This window comes from Falco punctatus, assembly GCF_963210335.1.
Source record: "Falco punctatus genome assembly, chromosome: 10".
Classification (NCBI taxonomy): Eukaryota; Metazoa; Chordata; class Aves; order Falconiformes; family Falconidae; genus Falco; species Falco punctatus.
This window is the reverse complement of record NC_137590.1, coordinates 827,381-848,490: the sequence shown is the minus strand read 5'-3', so window position 1 is coordinate 848,490 and position 21,110 is coordinate 827,381. Positions and strand designations below refer to the sequence as shown.

The 21,110-nt window shown below is 57.1% G+C and overlaps 1 protein-coding gene across 2 annotated transcripts; it reads right to left on the bottom strand.

The window, feature by feature from the left end:
* Window positions 1-4,320: 4,320 nt before the first annotated feature.
* TP53INP2 (tumor protein p53 inducible nuclear protein 2) lies at window positions 4,321-19,117 on the bottom strand. Of its 2 annotated transcripts, none has more exons than XM_080405368.1 (4): window positions 18,831-19,117; window positions 13,395-13,734; window positions 9,098-9,407; window positions 4,321-7,763 (listed from the first exon to the last, which is right to left on the bottom strand). In XM_080405368.1, the coding sequence occupies exons 2-4, from the start codon at window positions 13,516-13,518 to the stop codon at window positions 7,511-7,513; spliced, it is 687 nt and encodes a 228-aa protein (XP_080261494.1). In that variant the 5' UTR covers window positions 13,519-13,734; window positions 18,831-19,117; the 3' UTR covers window positions 4,321-7,510. The 2 variants fall into 2 exon arrangements, with proteins under 2 accessions (XP_080261494.1, XP_080261495.1); XM_080405369.1 differs by having other exon boundaries at window positions 9,098-9,227.
* Between the last annotated feature and the right edge of the window lie 1,993 nt (window positions 19,118-21,110).

Here is a 21,110-nt window from a genome sequence, read left to right as displayed (position 1 = left end):
TGCACAAACCAGCGAGGAGCTGGGGTTTAAGCTGAGCTTTTCAAAGCTGCCTAAGAGTTTTAGCATCTGAAATGCTAAATGCTTTTTAGGTAAAAAAAAAAAAAAGCTAAATGCTTTTATAATTCTGTTAAGCTTCTCTGAAAATCCTAGTGCCTACTTTTAAAACAACATAAAAACACAGAAATATCGAAAACTGACTCCCCAGTTGTCTCTTGCATAGGACTTCTAACTATAGTTCACTGAGTTATTCAAGTTCTGCAGTTGTGTTATAAAAAGATGACAAACTATGATAAAGGGTGAAAGGCACATGTACAGTCAGTCCAGGAGATCAACAATGCGCATGGATGAGTTTTACAAGCAGAATACCTAGGGCTGATACGTACAAATAACGTGTTGCAGTGCTCAGTGGCTCTGTACAGATACATTTATGATACAAGAGAAAATATTACTGTTTTACTGTTAGGCCTTGTGCTGTGCTCTCCTCCCTAGATTTCCCAAAGCATAACTGCGTCAATGTAAAGCTGAGGATAAGATTTCAGTGGGATGTTGGTGTAGCTGCTCCTGGCTTCCCCGACACGGACGGGCAAGGTGGATGTGAGAGAGTGGAGGAGCTTTGGGCTCCCCTGTGTGACCCACCTTCAAGCAACACTTAGAATGTACCATGCTGGCTTCCCCCTGCAACTGCAAGGAATAAAATCTTCCCCACTCACAGGTGATCAAATATGATCAGTGTGGAAGGTAGAGGGATTTTTGTGGTTTGCTGTAACAGTGCCAAAGCTTTGCAGCAGTGTTTCCGTGCTCCAGAGCACGCGGCAGCAGCCCTCTACCAGAGCTTTGTGCTTGCTCTGGGTACGGGGCTGGCAAGGCAGCGCCCCAAGCCCCCAGCCAGCCCAGGAGGATTTAGCTGAGAGTGACTGTAAGGGAGGGACACCTGCGTGTCACCTCTCCGTACAAAAGAATTCAAAAAAGGACCACATGTAAGTGCCACCTTTGCTGTTAAATGGAGCTGCTCATCTTTGCCACCCTTCTCCCTTTGGGGAAGGCATTGTGGGTTCAGTTACTGACAGATGGTTGAAGATGCATCGATGAATGGCCGCAGGGGTCCTCCTGCCCGGGCTGTAGCTGCCCATGGCTGGCGAGCGCTCCCACCGCTGCCATCCCGGAGTCCAGTGGAGGAGAAGGCAGCATCTCCGATGGGCTCGAGAACACCTGTCACTGACCAAGGAGCTTGCCAGCCACGCAGAGCCTCTCCCACCACTTCATCCATCTTCTGTGGCCACATTCACGCGACCCATGACAGAAGCTCTGGTCATGGTAAGGAGAGGAGGACTGAGCCCTTGAGGATGCTGGGAAATTATTCATGACTTTGACATTGTGTCGAGCAGATCTGAGAGAAATGGGTGGAGGTGGAGAGCTCCACCTTGATGAAGACAAACCCTGAGGTGACCAGCCCCATTTAAGGCCCTTCAATGTCCCCTGGGATGGAGAAGCTTCGAGCCTGGTGGGTGTCTCTCCTCAGGCTCTGGTCCCTGCCAGCAGCTGCACCGAGGCAGTCACTGGACACAGTCCTGTGCTGGAGAAGGACTTGGGGAAGCTCTGAGGGCTGGGGGGTGTTGCTGGGGTACTGGTGCATCCCTCCCACCACCAGCCGCTGTTTCTGAGTGCAGGCAGCGAAGGAGGCGCAGGGAGCTGGAGGCACAGGGACAGCAGCTGACAGCCCCTGGTGGCTAAGGTCGCGGTGGCCACCAGCTGGACATGGATGGCCTCTTGTTTGAAACCCAGATGCTCAGGGAAGACTCAGGCGCTGCCATCATCCCATCCCCATCCCCGGGGAGCAGGGCTCAGCGCTGCCTTCAGGCAGGCAGCAACAGGCAGAGCTGAGAACCATTTTCCTTGACTTCAGGTGTCCTGTTGCTTTTTACTGGGCATTTTCTAATTATTATATGGTTTAATCTTTGAGGACTCACTTGTTTTTCAATAAATTCACCTGAAATTTAATTTTCACTCTATGCAGGGCACTGAAACTGGTATTTATTCTCCACAGCAGCAATTGCAAAATTGTGTGATACAAGGCTAGAACATGGGGTGTAGAGGAGTGAGGGCGGTGGGTTGATTAACATGGATGATGTGCAGTTGTAGCTCGTTCCTGCAAAGTGGTTAAATAGCCCTGAGGAGCACGGGAGGAGAGGCTGGATGGAGGAGGTGATAGAGCAGTGTGATCTGGCCTCTGGAGAAAGGAGAAACAACATGGAGAGCAGGATCTGACTGATGGTAAAAGCCTTGTTGCAGCTTGCTAGTGCTGTGACAACGGGGCATTTTTTAATTTTGTTGTTGTTCTGACTGCTATGATAAGACAGTTAGTGTGGTTTTTCTCCCCAGTGGGGCTGGATGAAAGAGGAAAAGGTCTCAGTAAGATGTCACTGTAAAACTATCTATTGATTAGAAACGTGCCTAAAGGAAAAGCAAAGACTCTCACAGTGGTGATCTTTGGGATGAGCCATGTGTTCATGTTAGCCGCAATGAAAAAGAAACAGACTCCTATGGAAAGAATCATTTTCTTTCCGGATCAAGGTTTCACAGCAGAGTTTTTCTGGGAAGCGTGTTTGTGAGTGCAACTTTCAGAGCATGGGGTGACAAGGACTTTTGCCCCACCTCCCCGGCAGCTCCCCTCAGGGCAGGCAAGATCCACAACTCGGTAGCAGCCCCTCGCTGTGCTGGGGGACACCACGCAGGAGCTGCCCCGGGAGGTGGGTCCCTGGGGGTGTGCGGGAGCAGCCATGTCCTATCGTGATCCTGCTTTCACCCCAAGAGGCGTACTTCTCCAGGGGAGCTGCCTCTCCCCATGGCTGGGAGCACCTCGCCTCTGGCTCCGGCGGTTTCACCTGTGCCCGCTCCTCGCTGCGGCTCCTGCGCGGGGCTGGGCAGCCAGGCTGGAGCCAGCTCACCACCCCCAAGCCCCAGCAGCTGTGGCTGTGGCACTGCCAGCTGCCCGGGCAGAGCTGGCATTTACTGGGCAGAGGTTTGCCCAGGCCTCTCCTCTGGGGAATTTCCCCCTTTTTTTTTCTTTTTTTTCTTTATGCTTTCATTGCAAGAAATACAAAATCTTCCTCCCACAAATCTGCCTGTCACCTGCATCAGCATTTCTCCATGGGATTGCTCTGATGGCTTTCCCTACCCTGGCTGCCTTCTGACCCCAGGGCCATGGTGGGAGCCAGGCCAGCTGTGGCTGCTGCAGAAAGCACAGCTCCATTTCCCAGATCCTTGGGGCTTATTGTTTAAAATCTGTACCTAGTTGCTCACAAACAAGCCCAAGGAGGGACCAGCTGCAATCTAGCAGCTGTACGGTAAATTTTCAGGATGTGGGCAAACCAAGAGGAGCTGCTGCTCAGGGATGGTTTCACCAAAAGCGGGCACAGCTCCTTTTTCCATACTGGAGCTCTGTCTAAGCATCAAGCCCTGCAGCTCCTCCAAGGTGCAGCCACCTGTGCTGCTCTCACTGACACGTGCTGCCAGCGGCTCCAGCCATGTCCCTGCAGCACCCTATGCAGCCAAAGGCCTCACGGACAGAAACGAACACCACAGCCAAAAAGAAGCCCAGAAAAAACCACGTTTTTAAAGACCTCAGCATATTTGTCTGTCCCCGAGTCCATGCTTGTAGTCCCCCCCCCCCCCCCCCCCCATGCAAGTAAAGAAAAGAAAGCAAGACTCATCCCAGCCATTGGAGCAGGACACCAGCCCAAGGGCCTCCTTGCCAGACAGCACAGTGTTTGCTTCACCTTCCCATCAGGAGCGTTGCACAGCTAGTCACAACTTGAAAAACAGCGGGTGCAAACCCACCCCCGCCCCCAACAACCCCCTAAAAACCTAAATCACGTGCCCCAGAACAACCTACCAACCACCCACGCTGCATTGTGAAATATCTACACATGTGCATACACAGAAAAAGTTCTCAGTTTTTAAGCACCTTTCATTTGTTTTAAGATTTGAGGAGACTCATAACCCCAGTGTAAAAGGGGTTTCTTGCTCTGGAAACACTGGCAGGAGATTTGGTATCAGGCCAGGTCTTGTGCTCACTTGGGCAGGAGAGGAGCAATGCAGAGCTTCTGCAAAGCACGGTCTGAACACACCTTTGCCACAGCATAAGAAGGGTTGGTCACACTGGTGGATTGACAGTCACTCTGCAGGAGTTAACAGGAGATTATTAGATGTTAATACATGAGCAAGTGTGCAGACAACAGAGGGGGGATCGCAGGAGCCCATATATGCTGTGGTAAGCACGCTCTGTTGACTTGCAGGATGCCAGGACTCAGGATTAACCTCTTCATGAAAACATTATTAATAATTTATTAACCCTTTATAAACATACTTTTGATATAAAGTGTGATAATGGTTCTGCTTCATGTCCTGTGCTGGGTGGGCACAGCGTGATGAAAGGTGTCTCAGACTGGCACGGAAAGAAGAAAGGAAAACAGTTTGCTTTCGCCTCTGAAACCCGGGACGGAGTAACAGCAACAGCCTTTTGGAACAGGTGCTGGGTGCTGGCTGTCAGCAGCCACGGCTGTGCTGAGCACCCCGGCAGCATGGCCAGGGGCTTCTGGCTCACGATGGATGAGTGGGACACGGAGGAACATTTTGACAAGTGGTTTCTCCTGCTGGGGTACCATCTGCAAGCAGATTGGGCACAGAATGGCCTGGTAGGTGAGATGTGGCAGGATCTGCCCCGGGGACACGGTCCCCAGCCAGCCTTGCTGCCCCACAGCCTGTCTTCCCCTGGGAGCCACCAGAGGGGGTGACGGTGTCGCAGCCAGCTCTGATGACAGCAGCAATCTGGAGGGACTGGCAGCATCTCGGATGCACAGGAGGAGAATCTGCAGTGGGGAATGGGCTGAGAGGCAGGGTGTTGCTTGGCTCATCCACTTCTTGACGTATATTTGGGCTAGAGAGAAAATGCTTCCTCTAATGCTGTTGCCTGGTGGCCACAGAGCATATCGCCCAGTGACACAGGAGACGGAAGCACAGGGCAGGTACTACCTCATCGGACATCCATCAGGCACCCAAAAGCTCGGGCTCAGCCCCTGCTTGTCTTCACAAGTGCTTGTGCCAGCATCCCTACAAATGCCATGTTCCCGGTTCATAGCAGGCATCACTTCAGGGGCGGGGCGGGAAGGCATTTAATGTGAAGCCCAGGAAGCCAAAAGGTGTAAATGTTCCCCTCGAGTCAAGAAGTCCTCAGACTCTTCACCGAGAAGACATCAGAGGTGGAACAGGATTATCTCCAGCATGGTCTTAGGTTCGGCCACAAGGGACGGTGACTGTGGCAAGGGCCCGGGAGCAGCAGGCGATGCTGAGGGATGGGGGGAACACCAAGCTCCCCAGCTCGCTCTTTCTCTGCTGATAAACCACTGGCTGTGAAAAAACAGCTCCGGTGCCGCCACACTTACCCAAAGGGCTGAAAAAGCGGCAGAACAAACCAGTGGGGTGGGTGCAGGATACAGCCCAGCATCTCCGCTGGCACAGCCACCAGTGCCCCGCTCACCCTGGTGAGCACTGGGCACCCGGAGGGGCAGGAGGCACCACATCACGTGTGTGATGAGGCGCTGGGTCTCAGGAGGACTTGAAACAAGAAACTGGCCTGGAAGAATCAAAAGGGAAAGGCTGGCAAGAGATGTTTGAAATCAGTTTTTCACTCTTTCTGTGCGTTTGGGAACACTGCATCATTGGAGAGAAAGATGAATAATGCAGGTGAGCATCAACCAGCTGGGTCCCCCGCGGCCCAGGCTCCCAGGCAGAGCTGGGGACTGGCGCTCATAAAAGGGTTTGGTTTGTTTTTAATTTCATTTTAAAAACTAATAAATATCAACTGTCTGAGGCTGGGCTTACCATAATTCCTTCAGCCTAGGTCCCAAGCCGATATTAAGGGATGTAACATGGTGAATGGAAGAAATTCCTGTGAAATCAGCATTTTGGGGGTGTGTGTGGTTTTTTCTTGTCTCAGAGGTGGGAATCCAGGCTGTGAGCTGGCCACAAGCAGGACACGACAGCCAGACCTTCCCTGGGGCACAGGGTGCTAAACCAGTCCCTAAAGGGAGGGGGGGAGGGGGGATCAACACATTTCTGCTGGGTTTGGAGCCATCTCAGCTGGTGCTGGAGCTGGTGAGAAGTCTGGACCATGTCCTTCAAAAGGCAGAGTGAGTCCATCACGGGGAGGGGAGGGATTTGTTTCACAAACCAACATTGCTCACGACAGAATTTGGCCCTTCATGGGAAAGGATGCAATTTTTAGCGGGGGAAGAAGGCGTTCTCATTCTGGCTCCACTGCAGCAACCCTCTCACCTGGCCCAGCTACCCAAGCCTGCCCTGTCCGGTCCTGTCCCTTTGCAGCAACTCCCAAGTCCACCTTTGCCCTTATTTCAGCCTCTTCCCTCCAGCCTCCTCTGCGGCATCCCTTCACCACCAGCTTCGACATGCTTTTGCCACCTCGGGGAAGCTGCGCAGGTCCCTGCCTCTGCTCCCCTCCCAGGGATAAACGCTGGGCAGCCAACGCTCTTGGCTTCTTGGTGCCTCTTTCAAGTATATAGGTACATAGAGAAATACACATATGCATATACATGTATATATGCGTGGCTTGGGCAGATGGGTGGCTCCAGGAGGAGGGGGCTTGCTCGGGCAAGGCAGCCAGCAGCTCGGCGGGATCACCAGTCACGGTGATGCTACCACTGACCCCCAGCTGGCCATCTCCTCCCGGCGTGGTGGCCAGGGCTCTGGCGAGGCGCAGGGACAGTGCTCTTTTTCCTGAGATTGCTTTTAAAGTTGTCTTTAAAAAAACACCACGAGGCACCGCGAGCTGCCCGGCTGACCCTGCCGTCAAGGTTTCCACGCACTCTCTCCCGTGACGAGCCCTTCCAGGACTGGCAGTGGGGTATTTGCCTTATCACAGCAAAAATGTGATCAAGAAATCAAGGAGGGAGGGGGGTAGTTGTTGGTTTTGGGAGAAGGAAGCATTATTTAGTGTCATGGATGAGGTTTTCCCACAGATCCCAAACCTTGTTGCTCCGTTGCCCTTTTCACTTCTGCTCGGTGTCTCTGCTTGTGACATCCTGGTCTGGCTACGCGTGGAGTCACAACGTCATGAAGAAAGGCACTGATGTCACAGGCTCATCAGGACAAACAGGCTTTGCCGTGGTTTCGGAAATGGGAGATCTCACCGGGAATGCTGATGTTCCTGCGCAAAGGCTGGCGTGGCTGTGAGGCAGGGGGTGGTGGCCCAGCATGGCAGCGGCGCCGGGGGTTGCGGGCCCGGCCGGTGTCGGGGGTCAGAGGAGCAACGGAGGGTGTGGGGAGGAAGACTGAGGAGCGGGGGGCCGGGCGTGCCGGTGGGGGGGTGTGGAGCGAAACCGCAGCCCGGCATCAGCAGTGCTCGTCGCTGGTGCTCCCTGGGGCAGCTGGTGCTGGGGCCGGGGCGAGCCCCGCTCCGCCGGGCAGGGGAGCGGCTGCCGGTGGCCCGCTGAGGTCAGTAGTTGCAGTGGCGCTGGCAGGGCTGGTGGACGAAGGTGCCGGCGTGCTGCTTGGCTCGGCGCAGCGGGCGCTGGCGGGCCCGGTTCTGCCGCTGCAGCGCCTTCTGGCCGAGGCAGCGCTTCGCTGCCCGCTGCTGGGCGCGCTGCGCCCGCCGCGCCTGCCCGACCTTCTCCAGGACGGCGGCCCTCACCGCGAGGGACCGGCTGTGGTGCCGCACCTGCCGCTCCAGCCGGGGCTCCGGCAGCTCCCTGAGGAGAAAGGGGCTGTCAGCGACCCCGGCACCCAGCCTCGCCCACCCCAGGGGGAAGGGGCCCGGGTCTCCAGCCTCCTGCCCCTCGCGCTGTGCCCTGGCAGGGTCCAGCCCCCTCCCGCCCCAGAAGCTGGGAGACCAATGCCGATGCCACCAGGAGCGGGGCTGTCCCCACCGAACCTGCAGCAGCCAAGTCCCTTGCGCCCAGCAGGGCAAAGCCAAGCGCAGCCCCGTCGCCATCCCACTCGCCACCCATGCGGTCCCCTGGCGCGTTTCCCTCTGCCCCCGGCACCGAGGGGCCGCTGGAGCTCTGAGGCCAAGCTGTGGCCTGACTGTGCACCGAGAGAAGCTCTGTGGGAACGGCACCCCCCAGCCTGGGCAGGGGGTCACCCCAAATTCTTCCTCCCCCCTGCATTGCCAAGGGGCTGCTGGGGGACACGCTGGACGGCTGGGACGGGGGGGCGGCAGGCACCTCGCAGCACGAGGGGACCCAGGGCTTGGCCGGCAGTGGCAGGGCTGCTCGTGCAGATGATCGGTGTGTTGCCAGTGCCACCGGCAGCCACGGAGAGAGGACAGAGCCCCCCACGGCTGCAGCGAGGCTGTGGCCCTGGGGAAGGATGGCAGGGGGCTCCAGCCCGCAGCTCCTGGGAGAGGGCGGGGGGGCATTTGGGGCACTTCTGTTTAACCGCCTCCCCCTGCTAAGCTGGACTTTGGGGCAGGGAGAAACGTCTACATCCAGGGCTGGTGGCACCCTGCTCCCAGCGGCTGCAGGACACCCCTGCACTGGGCACGACAGGGATCTGGGAGGCCACAGCACCCTGTGCCTGGGGGAGCTGGGGGTCTTGGGGGAACCCCTGTGCCTGAAGGTCACCTTGTCCTGCTGGGTTTGCGTTGCTTGCACCATACTTGTGCAAAGCCCTGTGTTTAAGCCCAGCCTGGCAAACCCCCGGACAGGCGGTGGGGTGACAGGTGGCCATGCCAGGAGACTCTGCTCAGGGCAGGGGAGGGGGACGCAGCCCTCTCCCGCCGCAGCCCCGCAGCAGGCTCATGGTCCTGCACCCACAGCCATCTCAACATGGCATCAAGATCCTGTTAGCGGAATATTTTGGGACATAGAGGCTGCCACCCTTGTGCAGCACCAGCCAGGGTGCAGGGTGCCCCCCGAGGTGGGATGTGGGGACACCAAGGTCCCCCCACAGCCCCATTCCACCTGCAGGCGAAACGCTCTCGGGTGTACACAGCCATTTGGGATGCCAGCACTGACCATCCGCCCCAGTCCCGCAGCCGGTGCTGGGCCAGCAGCCCCTGTGGGCATCCTCAAGCCACACTCACCCAGCAGCATTGTCTTCGGGGCCCTCCCCATCCACCTCGAGGGTGCTGGTGACATAGACAGACATGCTGGGGTGCTCGATGAGCAGGTCCTCCATGGGGCTGCTCCCCACGCCGTTGGGGCCGGGCCCCTCTGCAGTAAAACAGGGGGGAGGGGTGACAAACCAACTCTCGTCCATCAAGCAGGGACCAGCTGGAGCTGGGGAAGCGGCCGGTGGTGGCGGTGAACCAGTGGGTGCCAGGTGGGATCGCACCAGGCGCCCAGTACCACCAGCAGCCACTCGCTGGGCTGCGCCAGGGCGGGCACGGCTGCCTGGGGGTGGTGGGGGTGCAGAGCCATGCGGGGCGCAGCAGGGACACACACACATACCATGTACAGTGGGGAGGGGAGGGGGGAGAGAAAGGGGCATCGTTAGTGCAAGAGACACCGCCACCGCCATCGCCACTGCTAGAGATGGGCACGGCATCGACGGGACCTCACGGGGTCAGACGCCAGCAATGCCCTGCACCACGCCCTGACCAGCATCCTCCATACCGGGCAGCTACCGGTGCCGCAGGGCCCGGCTTCACTAGGCGAGCAAGCAACAGAATGGTTCTGATTAGGGAGTTTAACGAAAAAGTTGGGGGGAAACTGTAGAGGAATGAAGGCAGGTTAATTAAAATTGATATTATACATCTGTGGGCTGGCTTCAGGGGCGGTGGGTTGGCTGACTGGATAAGGTGCAGCTGTGGCTGGTTCCTGCTGAGTAGTTAAATGGCTCTAAGGGGGATGGGAGAGGAGCACTGGGTGAAGAGGGACCTGGAAGAAGCACAGGGAGGAGAGTGAGTGCCCTGGATGGAGGAGAGGCCCTGGGGGAAGAAAGGGGGTTGGCTGAGTAGAGGCTGGCTGGAAGAGAAGCACGGAGAAGGAAGAGGCTGGACACAGCAGAGGTAAGAAGCAGGGTGAACTGGTCTGTAGAGGATGAAGGAACAGCACAGATGGTAGATGAACTTGTGAAACCCTGTGGGGGATCGGTGGCTGTGCTGGGGCAAGGTGTGGGAGCTACTTATTGAAGTTAACTTGGTATGGGATGGTAAAAGCCTTGCTGCAGCTGGGTAGTTTTGAGAGTGCTGCAACAGGACCTACTGCAGAGATTTTGATTTTTTTTCCTTCTCAAAGCAAAGGAAGAAATTCAGCAGCAAGAAATGCTGCTGTTGCCTGTTCTTATGGCACCTGAGCTGTGCTGCTCCAGAGGAGCACTGGCCTGCCTATACTTGTAAACACTCCCCAGCACTTTGCAAACATTGAAACCAAGCACACACAGAGGAGAAAAAAACCCCAAACCCAACAACAAAACAGTTCACACCTTTTCGTCTGGAAGAAACCAGGGAATATATAAATTCTTCAGCAAAGGTTTTCACCATGCTTTCAGCTTCAGTCCATTAGAGGCTGAATCCTGGGTGGTTGACCCACAAGCTGCCCCCTGCCCCCCCCCCCCCCCCCCCCCCCCCCCCCCCCCAACACCTCAGCCGTCCTTGTCTTCCTTTCCTCACCTCTGCCTGGCAAAAGCACTTGAACTGGTGCTTTTCTGGGCTGCTCTTGCTTGGACTTACTGGCCAGGTTAAGGGAGGGGAGGCTGTGCCTACTGTCAGGCTCATCGAGGAAATTCAGACCTGTTACCAGCCTCCTGGTATACTAGTGGATAGTGGACTAGAGGATAGTGGAGGGAACTAGCCTCAGGGGGAGATGCAGCACATGTGCAACCCTGCAACTGGGTGAGGGTGCAGGAGAAATCAGAGGTGAACGTGTTCTTGTGGTGGAGAAATACAGCACATGAAGCACAAGGCTGGCATTCACCACCCAGCATGTCCCCAGCTCCTCCTGCAGATGATGCCCAGGCTTAGGGCTGGCCACAATTAGCCTTGTGAAGATGAGAGCGTCTTTCTTCAGGCCAGTGGATATCAAGTTATTAATAGCTGTTAGTATATCGGGCTGGAGATTATTTGTCAGCCTGGAGACAGCCATTGAACCTGGCTGGAGCATTCCCGGTCCAGCAGTGCTCTCACAACAGCAGGGCTGCAGCCTGTGGGCACCCAGCATCATGGAACCCTGCTCCAGACATCCATGGCTGCCTGTCCCCATCCTTTGCCAAGTTGAGCTTGAACGTTACAAGGAGTATTTCGGGGTCCACAAATCCCTGGGAGACTTGCTGCCATACCACTAAGCACCAGGAAATGCTCTTTGTTCCTTCCCTGTGTGCTGAGCAGAGTCAGGCTGGGCAATGGGGTGAGAGGGGTGTCTGAAATGCTCCTGGGAGATCTGGTTAACTTGGGTGCATTTTGCAACACGGGTCAAAGATCTGGCTGAGAGGAAACTAATTCATAGGCTCATTAAACTGTCCCTGCTACTGGGAGGGAGCCAGGCTGCGAGACACTTGCCAGCTGCTGTGGCTGGAAGGTAAATGATGGAGGCTGGAGCCAGCAGGTTTGGGTTTTGAAGTGCTTTGCATAACTCCAGCCTCAGAGATTAGGGTGGAAATAAATAGGTCCCTCGCTGGCCAGGGAATGCTATGGGAAAAGGCAGAGGCAGGGCCGGTGGGGATTAGCAGTGGGGTTGCATGTCCCAGGCAGACACTGCTGAAAGCCAGCTCTGCACCAAAGCCTGGCCACTTGATTGGAAAAAACAGGAGCCTTTTGTATCAAGGTCATCCCTGGGTCCCCGCTGAGCCAGCCACAGCCTCAGACCCAGGGGATGAAGGCACAGCCCAGCATTTCTATCTGGGGAAACTCCTGGCTCCTTCTGGCATGCTGCAGCTGCTGCCAGCTGTCCCAGACACGTGGCAGCTGTGTGCCCATTGCTCCAGGGACCTAATGGGACCTCCCTGCAACCAGCTGCCTCCTGCGTCACTGCTGTCACCACCCCCACAGGACAGTCACCAAAGCTCAGAGGACAGGGAATCCTCCATGGCTGCCCATGCCACCCACCCACCTCTGCCAGCTCTCCCTAGTGCTCCCGCCAGGCACAGGGCTGACCCTGTTCCCTCACCCCAGGCTCGTCCATGCTCCCATCCCCTCTCCAGCTCGCTGGGTGGGGGGGTGGGGAACCCTAATGAATGACTTGCATCATGAAAATGAGCTCTGTTCGGTGCATGGGGGACAGGCAGCGGGTATCTGCTTGGAGAACAGATGCCTGCAAGAGGGAGGACGAAACCCTCCTAAACCTGCAGGATATGTTCGTGGTCCCCTGGGCTGGGCCACCACAACTGACCAGAGGCTGCAGGAGCAGGCCATGGCCATCAATGAGCCCCTGCACAGGCAAGCTTGTCTGCCTAAGTTTGCTGCTGGATCTGCAAGCAAAAGGTCATGAAATTATCGTTGTAATTGGTTGAGTCATTGACCCCACAATAGAAACACCAAGGTCTTAACAGAGCTAGAGAAGCTCTTGACACACAAGGAATTTGATCCGCCTGGTTGCTGTTAAACAGGGTTCTGGATGGTTGTTGCCATCCATGGGAACTGGGAGCCTCTGAGGGCTCTCTAGGTACAGGGTCCTTGTGGCAAACATCCCTTGTCTGAGTGCTGTTGGCATGGGCACTGGATATGATTTGGGATGATAAGCCCTTTAGCTGAGATTTGCTCCCCTGATGGACTCAAATGACCCAAAAGTGGCCAGATCACTGGTGGGGGGACAGGCAGGCACCGCCGCTGCCTGCCCTTATGTGGGGAAAACCTTGGCCTCCCCCTATGCTCGGGACCAGCTCCCCCAGGGGAACACGCTCCCTGTTTGCTTATGGCAGGGGTGCCACGGGGGACAACCAAGCCCAGACCCTCCTGGCAAAGCGCTGCTTGTGGCGCTGCCTAGCCATGGTGCCACTGCAGCTCACAGGCAGACAGCCCGCATGGGTTGGTGTCCCCCACCCCGCTGCCCTAGCAGGCGGGATCACACCAAAACCCTGGGTGCTCTCCCCGGGCTGGTGCTGTGCCAGGGTCCCGTCCTGGTGTGGAGGCATCTGGATGCTCCTGGCAGCAGCAGCCCCAGCTGGGGACACTGCTCCTGCTCCCGCTCCCATGCTGGTGGGAAGTCGTGAACCACCATCAAGAGAGGAGAGGGAAAAAGGAGGAGCGGGTGGGGTGCTGCTGCTGTGACCACAGTGCTGGGCGCTGTGGGCAGGGTGGGGGGACCAGGGGAGGAGGGATGAAGGGCAGAGCTGACTGCACTTGGTGGAAGCTTATCTGCTGTCATCTCAAGGGGGTTGCCCAGCCCCAGAAAGACAAGGTGCAGCAGAGGTTGTAGGAAGCCGGTCCCCATTGCTTTTCTCACCTGCAAGATCAATTATGAGCCAGCCATCCTCTTCCTCCTCCTCCTCGACAAAGGGTTTTGGCTCCTCTAGGCCTTCTGGCGTGTTGCTGTCACTGAAGAAGAGGCTGGTGAGACGCTGAAACATGGTGGGGAGCGGTCCAGCGGGAGGATCGGTGAGTTAGAGCTATGGCCGAGCACCAGCTTCCAGGTGCAGAGGTGGGAGCAATGGGCAGGGAGCAGAAAAAACAGCACTCGAGGTCTCGGCAGTGGTGGAGATGCTTTGCTGCTAGCAAAATTGTAGCTGAGTTAAATGGCGTGTAGTGCAATTCTGAGGTTCTTCACTTGGCTTCAGTGCAAAGGCCTGTAAAAGGGAAAGAAAAGAGAATAACGCATTTGGACTGGCTGGCAGTGCTGGCCCTTCTGCAAGCCAGGGGCTCAGGCGGGTCAGGGGTGGTGGTGAAAAGGTGGCTCTGGCACTGAGCTGTGTGCTGTCCCAGCTGCTGGCATCTCCAAGGGCATCATGCACTGTGTCCCAGTGAAGGGCTGGCTGCCCATGCCCTGCAGCCCCCAACCTGCACCAGGCCCCACATTGTGTCCCCTTCCTCATGGGTGGTGTGTCCCAGGGGTCCCATCCGCTGGAGCTGGCAGGGGCAGAGCCAAACCCTGTCCTAAAATCAGACTGGGACCTGCCTCCCCCAGCACTGAACGGGCACTGAGCATGGTTGGTGGCACCCAGCTTTGCTGTTAGAGCAGGGCAAAGGGTGCAATGCTGCTGTCCTATCTGAGGATCTATGGCACCAGATGACCCTAAAACCCACCACCAACCCACTGACAGCCCCAGCAGCGTGGCTGCCCTCCCCTCCTTAAGCTGGGTCCCAAGAAGCCCTTGCTAGTGTTTTGCTCCAGCTCTGCCTGGGCCAATGCCTGCTTGAGGTTGGTTTAATTTTGAAAGTTGTTACTGTCGGTGTTGTGCTGTGTGCGTGTATCTGCAAGGATGCTCTTCTCATGCAGCTGTGTAACATTGCCACCCTCCAGCCCCAAAAGAGGACACTGTTGCATGTGCCACCACTGCTCCTTTACAAGAACCTTACAAGGAGCCATGGGACAAAGTGCTTGGCTATGGGCTGTGTCTTGGCCCCAAGTGCTCAGGCATGGATGTGCAGGAGCAAGCGGCAGCAGGCTTGTCACCCCCTCGCAGTGGGGCAGGGATGACATCCCAGTCCTGAGTGAGTCTCTGCTCCATCTACGCTTGTCATGGTTTTACCCCTGGGGAAACACATGCCTCCCAGTTCCAGGGGAGGGCAGGACTCACTCATTTTATTAATGACTGCAAAGCTCTCTAACATGTGCAGACAGACAGCAGTGGAAACATTAAAGTGGAATAATGTAAGTTAGGGAAACAACATGAAACGGGCTGGTATCCAGCTGGGCCATGAATGGGAACTGGCCCATCGGGCTCTGTGTGCTCTGTGCTGAGCACGGTGGGGATTTCCCTCCCATGGGACCTATGTGTGTATCCATCCTCCCCCAGACCAGGCTGGCAAAGGGTGCCTGGAACAGCCCTGACAGCTGTGGTGCACAGCCATGGCTTCATTGCATGACAGTTCTCCCTGCCTGCAAGCTGAAATCTGGCATCTGCCTGGAGCACTTTCCTTTTTATTAAAGATATTTTAATATCATAAATTTCATAAATTGATTAAATCTCTAATTGCGGCAGAAACCCCACTGCTCCCAGGTACCTGCTGGTGATGTCTCAGGGGGTCCTGCTTCTTACCCTTCTGCAGGTCCCCAGGCAGGGGTAGAGGGGCAGTAAGAATGCAGCAGAGGGTGGCAGGCGCAGGGGGCTCCCACCCACCCTAGAAGCAGCTCCTGGCCATCATTGCATCCCTGCAGCAATGTTTGTCCCATTTACACCAGGGGAACTGGGGTGCGGGAGGGACCCGAATGCACCCCTGCCAGGGGATTTCAGTTGGTGCTGCCCAAACCGTGCCTTGGCACCAGGCAGAGAAGGTGCCCACAGAAGCAGTTTGGACCAGGAGGTTGCTCCTCTGCCCCTCCAGTGGCCAGGGCTGGTCAGAGCCCTGGTGCCTTCTTCCAGCCCACCAGTGTCTGCTAGAAATCCCAGATCTGTGCAGAAGGTATGGCCAGCACTGGGGCACAAGGGATTGCCTGTGCACCATGTCCCTGAGGCTGAGCTGCCCCAGAAACCACATAGCCATCCCCTGCCGGAGCCAGGGCCATCACTGCGGGACAGCTGCCATCCTTCTCGGGCTTCTGCAAGCCCCTGTACTCAGCATGAGGGGACAGGCCACAGGTGACATACTCAGGGACAGATGAGTTCCTTAATGAATGAAGAAGTTTAGCAGAATCTTTCCAGGAAGTCCAACAGCCTTTTAAAACTAGCTAGAGGGTAGTTAATATAAAAAGGCAGGAGTAAGGAAACCATAATGCATTGAGGTTTGGGGGGGGGTGTGTGGGGGGGGTGTTTCCCCTTCAGAAACTTCAATGTAATAATTAGTTTTCTGAGTCACCATCACTGCAAATAAGCCCAGGAGCTAAGAATAGGCAGCAAAGCCCCAGGGTGTGCCAGGAGCTCGCTGGGGTGGCAGCCACAGCTTCGCAGGGCTGGCAGCTCCCGAAAGTCACAGCCTGCAAGAACAACAGCAACTCTGCTTGGAAATGGCAACAGGCTCCCTGAAACTTTCCATAAATACTTGGCGGCAGGAGGGATGCTGCTGACAAGTGGCAGAAGCAGTCCTTCCTTGGCAGAGCTAAGAATACCCCGCGCAGTCATCATGGCAGGCGTTGGAGGTATAAATCAGGTGCCTTCCTCCAACCCACTTGGGAAATGTTATTTTGAATTCATTTTACCTAAATTAGACAAGTGTTTCACAGGCTGCTGTCACTGTGCTGTATGCACCAAAATCTTAAACCTGGCACAGAAACACAGAGCGAGGGAGAAGGGGGTCTGGCAGCTGGGCAGCTCAGGGGTGCCCTGCTTACCACCCCAGAAACGACCAGTGAAGCATCGCGGCACTGACCTCTCTCTGTCCCCATCGAGGAAGGGACCAGAGCCGGCAGGGTCTTGCCCAGGACAGTTTGGCAGGGCTGGATTAATGCATTTGGTCACTCAACAACTGCGCTACGGCTCCTGCTGATCCCTTTACTTTGCCAGCAGGCTCATTTGTGGGGTTGGCCTGGGGGAGCACTGGCCTCACAGGTGGAGCGGGGCCCCGAGGCTGCTGCTGGCACGGACAGAGTGACTGCAGCAAGCCGGAGGCTGATTCACAGCCAAGACCCATCTTCCTACTGCAGAGCAGGGAAGCAGAGGGGGGCAAGAAGGCAGAGAGTATTTTAAAAATTCCCCCAAAACCTCTTTATCATGAGACTCTTATTCTCAGTGGCAGACAAAGCCAGCATGTGGGAGGGCTCTCCTCGGCCAGTCCAGGAGCTCAGGTGGACTGAAGTCCCCACATGCTCCTCCAGATCCCACCTGAAGGAGGGGGACTCAGGGTCACAGAAAGAGGGCATTTGCCTGGAGCTGGTGTCCCCACCTGCACCAGCTCCCTTGTGTAACTGCTGCAGGAAGGTCCTTGCCCCAAGGACAAACCCGACCATCTGCTATTTTATGTCATTGCACAGAGCCCTGGAAAGTCTGCCAGTGGCCAGCAACCATGAAATTTTTAGATTTACCATGAGCTGTCCTATGAAATTTTAGAAGTTTCTTCTCTGGGACATGCCAGGTGAGGAAACATCCCTAGGAGCATACGCAACAGTGGAGCAGCACCAGTGTTACACCCTTTGTAAATCACAGGAGGCTGGATACTAACTGGCAAATCGGACTTTGATACCACAGGAACCCTGAGCTCCCCACCAGCTCCCGCTGAGCCCACCTGGAGCCACATATGAGCTGGGGCAAGATTTGGCCATGCAGGGTTTGCTGTGCAGTTAGCACTGAAAAAAGCTCTTAGATAAGAGTTTGCATCTCAGGTTTTTCCAGTCTTGCTACAAGCAGGTGATATTGGTTTATTCTCCAGAGGAAAAACATCCATTATGTCTTCCCTTTTGTGTTCAGCCAGATAAGCACCAGTTGGATGCAGCAGGTTCTCAATGGTGACAGTGAGCTGCAGCAGACAGCTTTTGTCTTTTTTTGGGCAGACATAAAAGGCAAGAAAAGACTTATTTTAGAGGGAAAAAAATTTGTTCTCGGCACTTTGTAGACTACGCCCAATGGGAAAGAAGGTACAGCACAGTCCTGTACCAGAGCCCAACACCTGTTTCTGGGATGGTTTCCTACCCCAGCAAAGCCCTGGCCAAATCAGTGACAGCACCTGGCACCTGCCCAGCACAGCCCTCGCTGGTGCCCTGTCAGTGGAGGGTGCTGCTGGTCCCAGCAGAGGCACTTTAAGCCAGTGCTTTGGGACCCCAGGGAGTCCCAGTGCCTTTGCTCAGGCTCTCTAGGCAGGGTTGTAGCTCCTCTACACAGAAGCAACATAAATTTACAGATATAGGCATACATATAAAGGAGATTACAAAAGCAATAATGCCCTTTGTAAGATGTTCCTACAGTCACGCTCCATGGAGCCCAAGCCTTTCAGCTGACGAGCCCCGTCAGATGGGAGCAAGTCAGTGCCTGGGGCCTCCCAGGCTCAGCCAGGCTGCTGGGGGTCCCGAGGCGAGAGGCATGAAATCCGTAGGAGAGTTGCCCTTTCAGGACTTAGGACATCTCTGAGCTGTCCCAAAGCAGATGCCCTTAGAGCAGTAATAACAAAAGCAGCCACCACGCGTGGTCCCCAACTTACTCGCAGGCTCATCATCCCGGGACGCGGCGGTGGCACGCCGGGATGCTACGGCACAGACCTCTGTCTGGTGCTGCCAGGACCCTTCCCGCGCCACGCGTGACCCCACGGCTCTCTCCCGGGCACCACGGTTCAACTCCACGAAAAAGCCTGAACACGAGGCCCGGTCTCACGCAAACCGCGGGTGCTCGCACGGTACGTGGACCGCGCACACCGGCCAGCAGCCCCTCCCAGGGCGCCACTGACACCGGCTCCGCCGCTGGCCCGGGGAAGCCGCCGCGGAGACGCGCGGGGCGGGGGACGCCCACGCGGTTCTGGCCACGCGCTGGCCCCCGGCCACCCCCCCCGGCAGCGGAGGCGACTGCGCTCCGCGGGGTCACGGCAGGACAGCGCGCCCGGGACGCCGGGGGGGCCGCCTTATGACGTCCCAATGTCATATGCAAATGACGCATACGTCACTGCAGCGGGGCCAATGGGAGCGGAGCCCAACCTCGAATCTTAATCCGGTGATGAAGAAACAAACAACAGGCGCGGGGGGGTCCCGGGCGGCGGCTCCCCGGGGCCCCCCGGAGGATAGCGGGCGGCGCGAGCCCGCTCAGCCCCAGCCCCGCCCGCCGCCCCCCCGCAGCAGCCAGGCGCCGGTCGGCGGGACACTCACCTGCCGTGCGGGCGGCGGGGCGGGCGGCGGGCGCTGAGGTAGGGCCGGGGCCGGGGCCCGGGCCGGTGGCGATCGCGCGGTTCTGCCGAGCGCCCGCCGCTCCCCCGCACAAATCGGGACCTTCCGACAGCTGATCGTGGCGTCACAAAGCGACCCGCCCGCCCACTGGTAAACGGCCAATGGGAGGCGGCGCCGGGAGGGCGGGGTCGGTGCGGGGGGCGGGCACCGCCCACGTGAGCGCGGGGTCCCGCGCTGGGGGCTGCGGAACGGGGAGTGGTTTCGGCCCGGAGCCGGGACGGTGCCAGCGGGCGTGCGGGCGCTGGCTCCGGCCGGGGTCCCGCGTCGGGTGACCCAGCGGGCTGGGGGCCCGAGGCCTCTACAGAGACCCGGGGGGGCACGGAGGAGGGGCCCTGAGACCCCCCGGCCACGGCGCCCAACCACTCGGCGGCCTCCCAGGCAGGCGAGGGCTCGGCGGGGCGGCTGTGCCCGCGGGCCGTGACCGGGAGGAGCCCCCGGGGTGCGGGGTTCGCCCGGGCCGTCGCCCTCGGCGCGGCTGCTGCGGGGGGCCGAGGGGCGGAGGCCGGGCCGGTCACACGCGGGAAGCGCCCGCGCGGGGATGGCACGTGTGTGACAGCAGCCAGGGACAGCGCTGTGCGCCCGAGTCACGCGTGGTGCAGCTGGGGCTCGTCTGGCATCACAGGTGAATTCCCCATCGCAAATTCACAGGAGGCAGAATTTAATTGAGTCTTATTCAACCCACAGTCACATATTAAATAACGTTAAGTCTTGTGTAATTGAAGGATCTTGTGGAAGGGTGTAAACTGTTTCAGGAGGAGAGCTGCCACCAGACAGAGCTCTTGCCCTGCGTTGCTGAGAGGGGAGCAGAAGCCTGTGAAGCTTAAAACATTTCTAAGCAGAAAATCCATTTGGGTATGCCTACGGAGGTCGTTTCCAGCTGGTAACGGCCGTTTCAATTAATGCCACAATGAGCTGCAGGTGCTCAGCACCTGCTGGGCAGGGAGGTGGAAGCATCCCCAGGAGACACCCAGAAGTACCAGCACCACTCACACCTGACCCCCAGTCTGGGCCCTGCTTGAAGGCAACAGCTCATGCTGCCAGTGGAACTTTGTTTTGCTGCTTTTCTTAGGACTTGTGTTGCACAGAGTGATTACAATGTGGCTCTTGCTGGCTGCTCCAGTACAAAAATTAACCTTTAATCCCACTGCCAAACAGGAGTGGATATAAATGAACTCATCAGAACAAATCTTGCTAGGGTTAAACTTATCCCGGGTTAAACTGTCCCATTTGCACTGGCATGCTCGCTAAAGGGCTGATTTCATGGTATAACTGACTCTCCCCATTGGGATAGGAAATGCTTTGGTCTCCACTGCACCCTGCCCTGGTCTTTCACTGCAAAAAAAAAAAAAGAGGCTGCCTCCCCTCCCATGGCAGTTTTAGCCACAGTGGTGTATTGCTGGCAGGAGCTGCTGCAAATGAAGCAGAGGAGCGAGCTTTGTGCCAGCCGGCTGCCATCAGCAGAGGCTGCTGGCAGCTGCCGGGCTTGGCACTGGGCGCTGTGGTCGGTGGGCTCAAGTGATGGCTGGCAGCTGTGTCCACGTGGCAACAGGGAACGATCTGGACCTTGCCGGTGCCAGGGAGAGCGGGCAGGAGGCTGCGGTCGCCCAGCCTGCGGTGGATGTGCCCACGAGCCTGCACTGACCCAGTTGCCACTCTGAGCTAGGGTCCGCGTCTCTGCCTGCTGGCTGGGCTACAGGGCTAGCAAGGGGAGCCTGCAGGTGTGGGAGCAGCCCCCTCTTCAGTCCCCAGGGACAGCAGTGCATGTTGACGCTGAATAAAGAAAACCAGTGACTTCTCTGTGGCGTGCTGGGGTAGGATGCAGGGACATCCGACCTAGCAAAGGGGATGGGCATGGCCCGGCTTTGGCCCCTGGTGGGTCGCTGAGGAAAGTCACGCTGCAGTGAGTTGACCTGTGAGGCCCAGGGCGGCTGTGCCTGGAGAGGGCAAGCGGGCAGCTGACTGCACATCACCTGCCCGCAGGTAATGCAGAGTTACCTGTAGCCTTGGTATGTCACGGCACGAGTCTACACCAGCCTTGGGCTCTGCTACTCAGATGTGTAACCGGCAGCACTCTGTATCTGCGTGACTGCTGACAACAGAGTGGTGATCACGTTGGCTTCTGCTTCACCCAAGAGGTTTTGGGAAGCAGTGCTGATAGCTCCTGGCAAGGCGCAGGGCTGGCACGTAATGCATGTGCTTTGT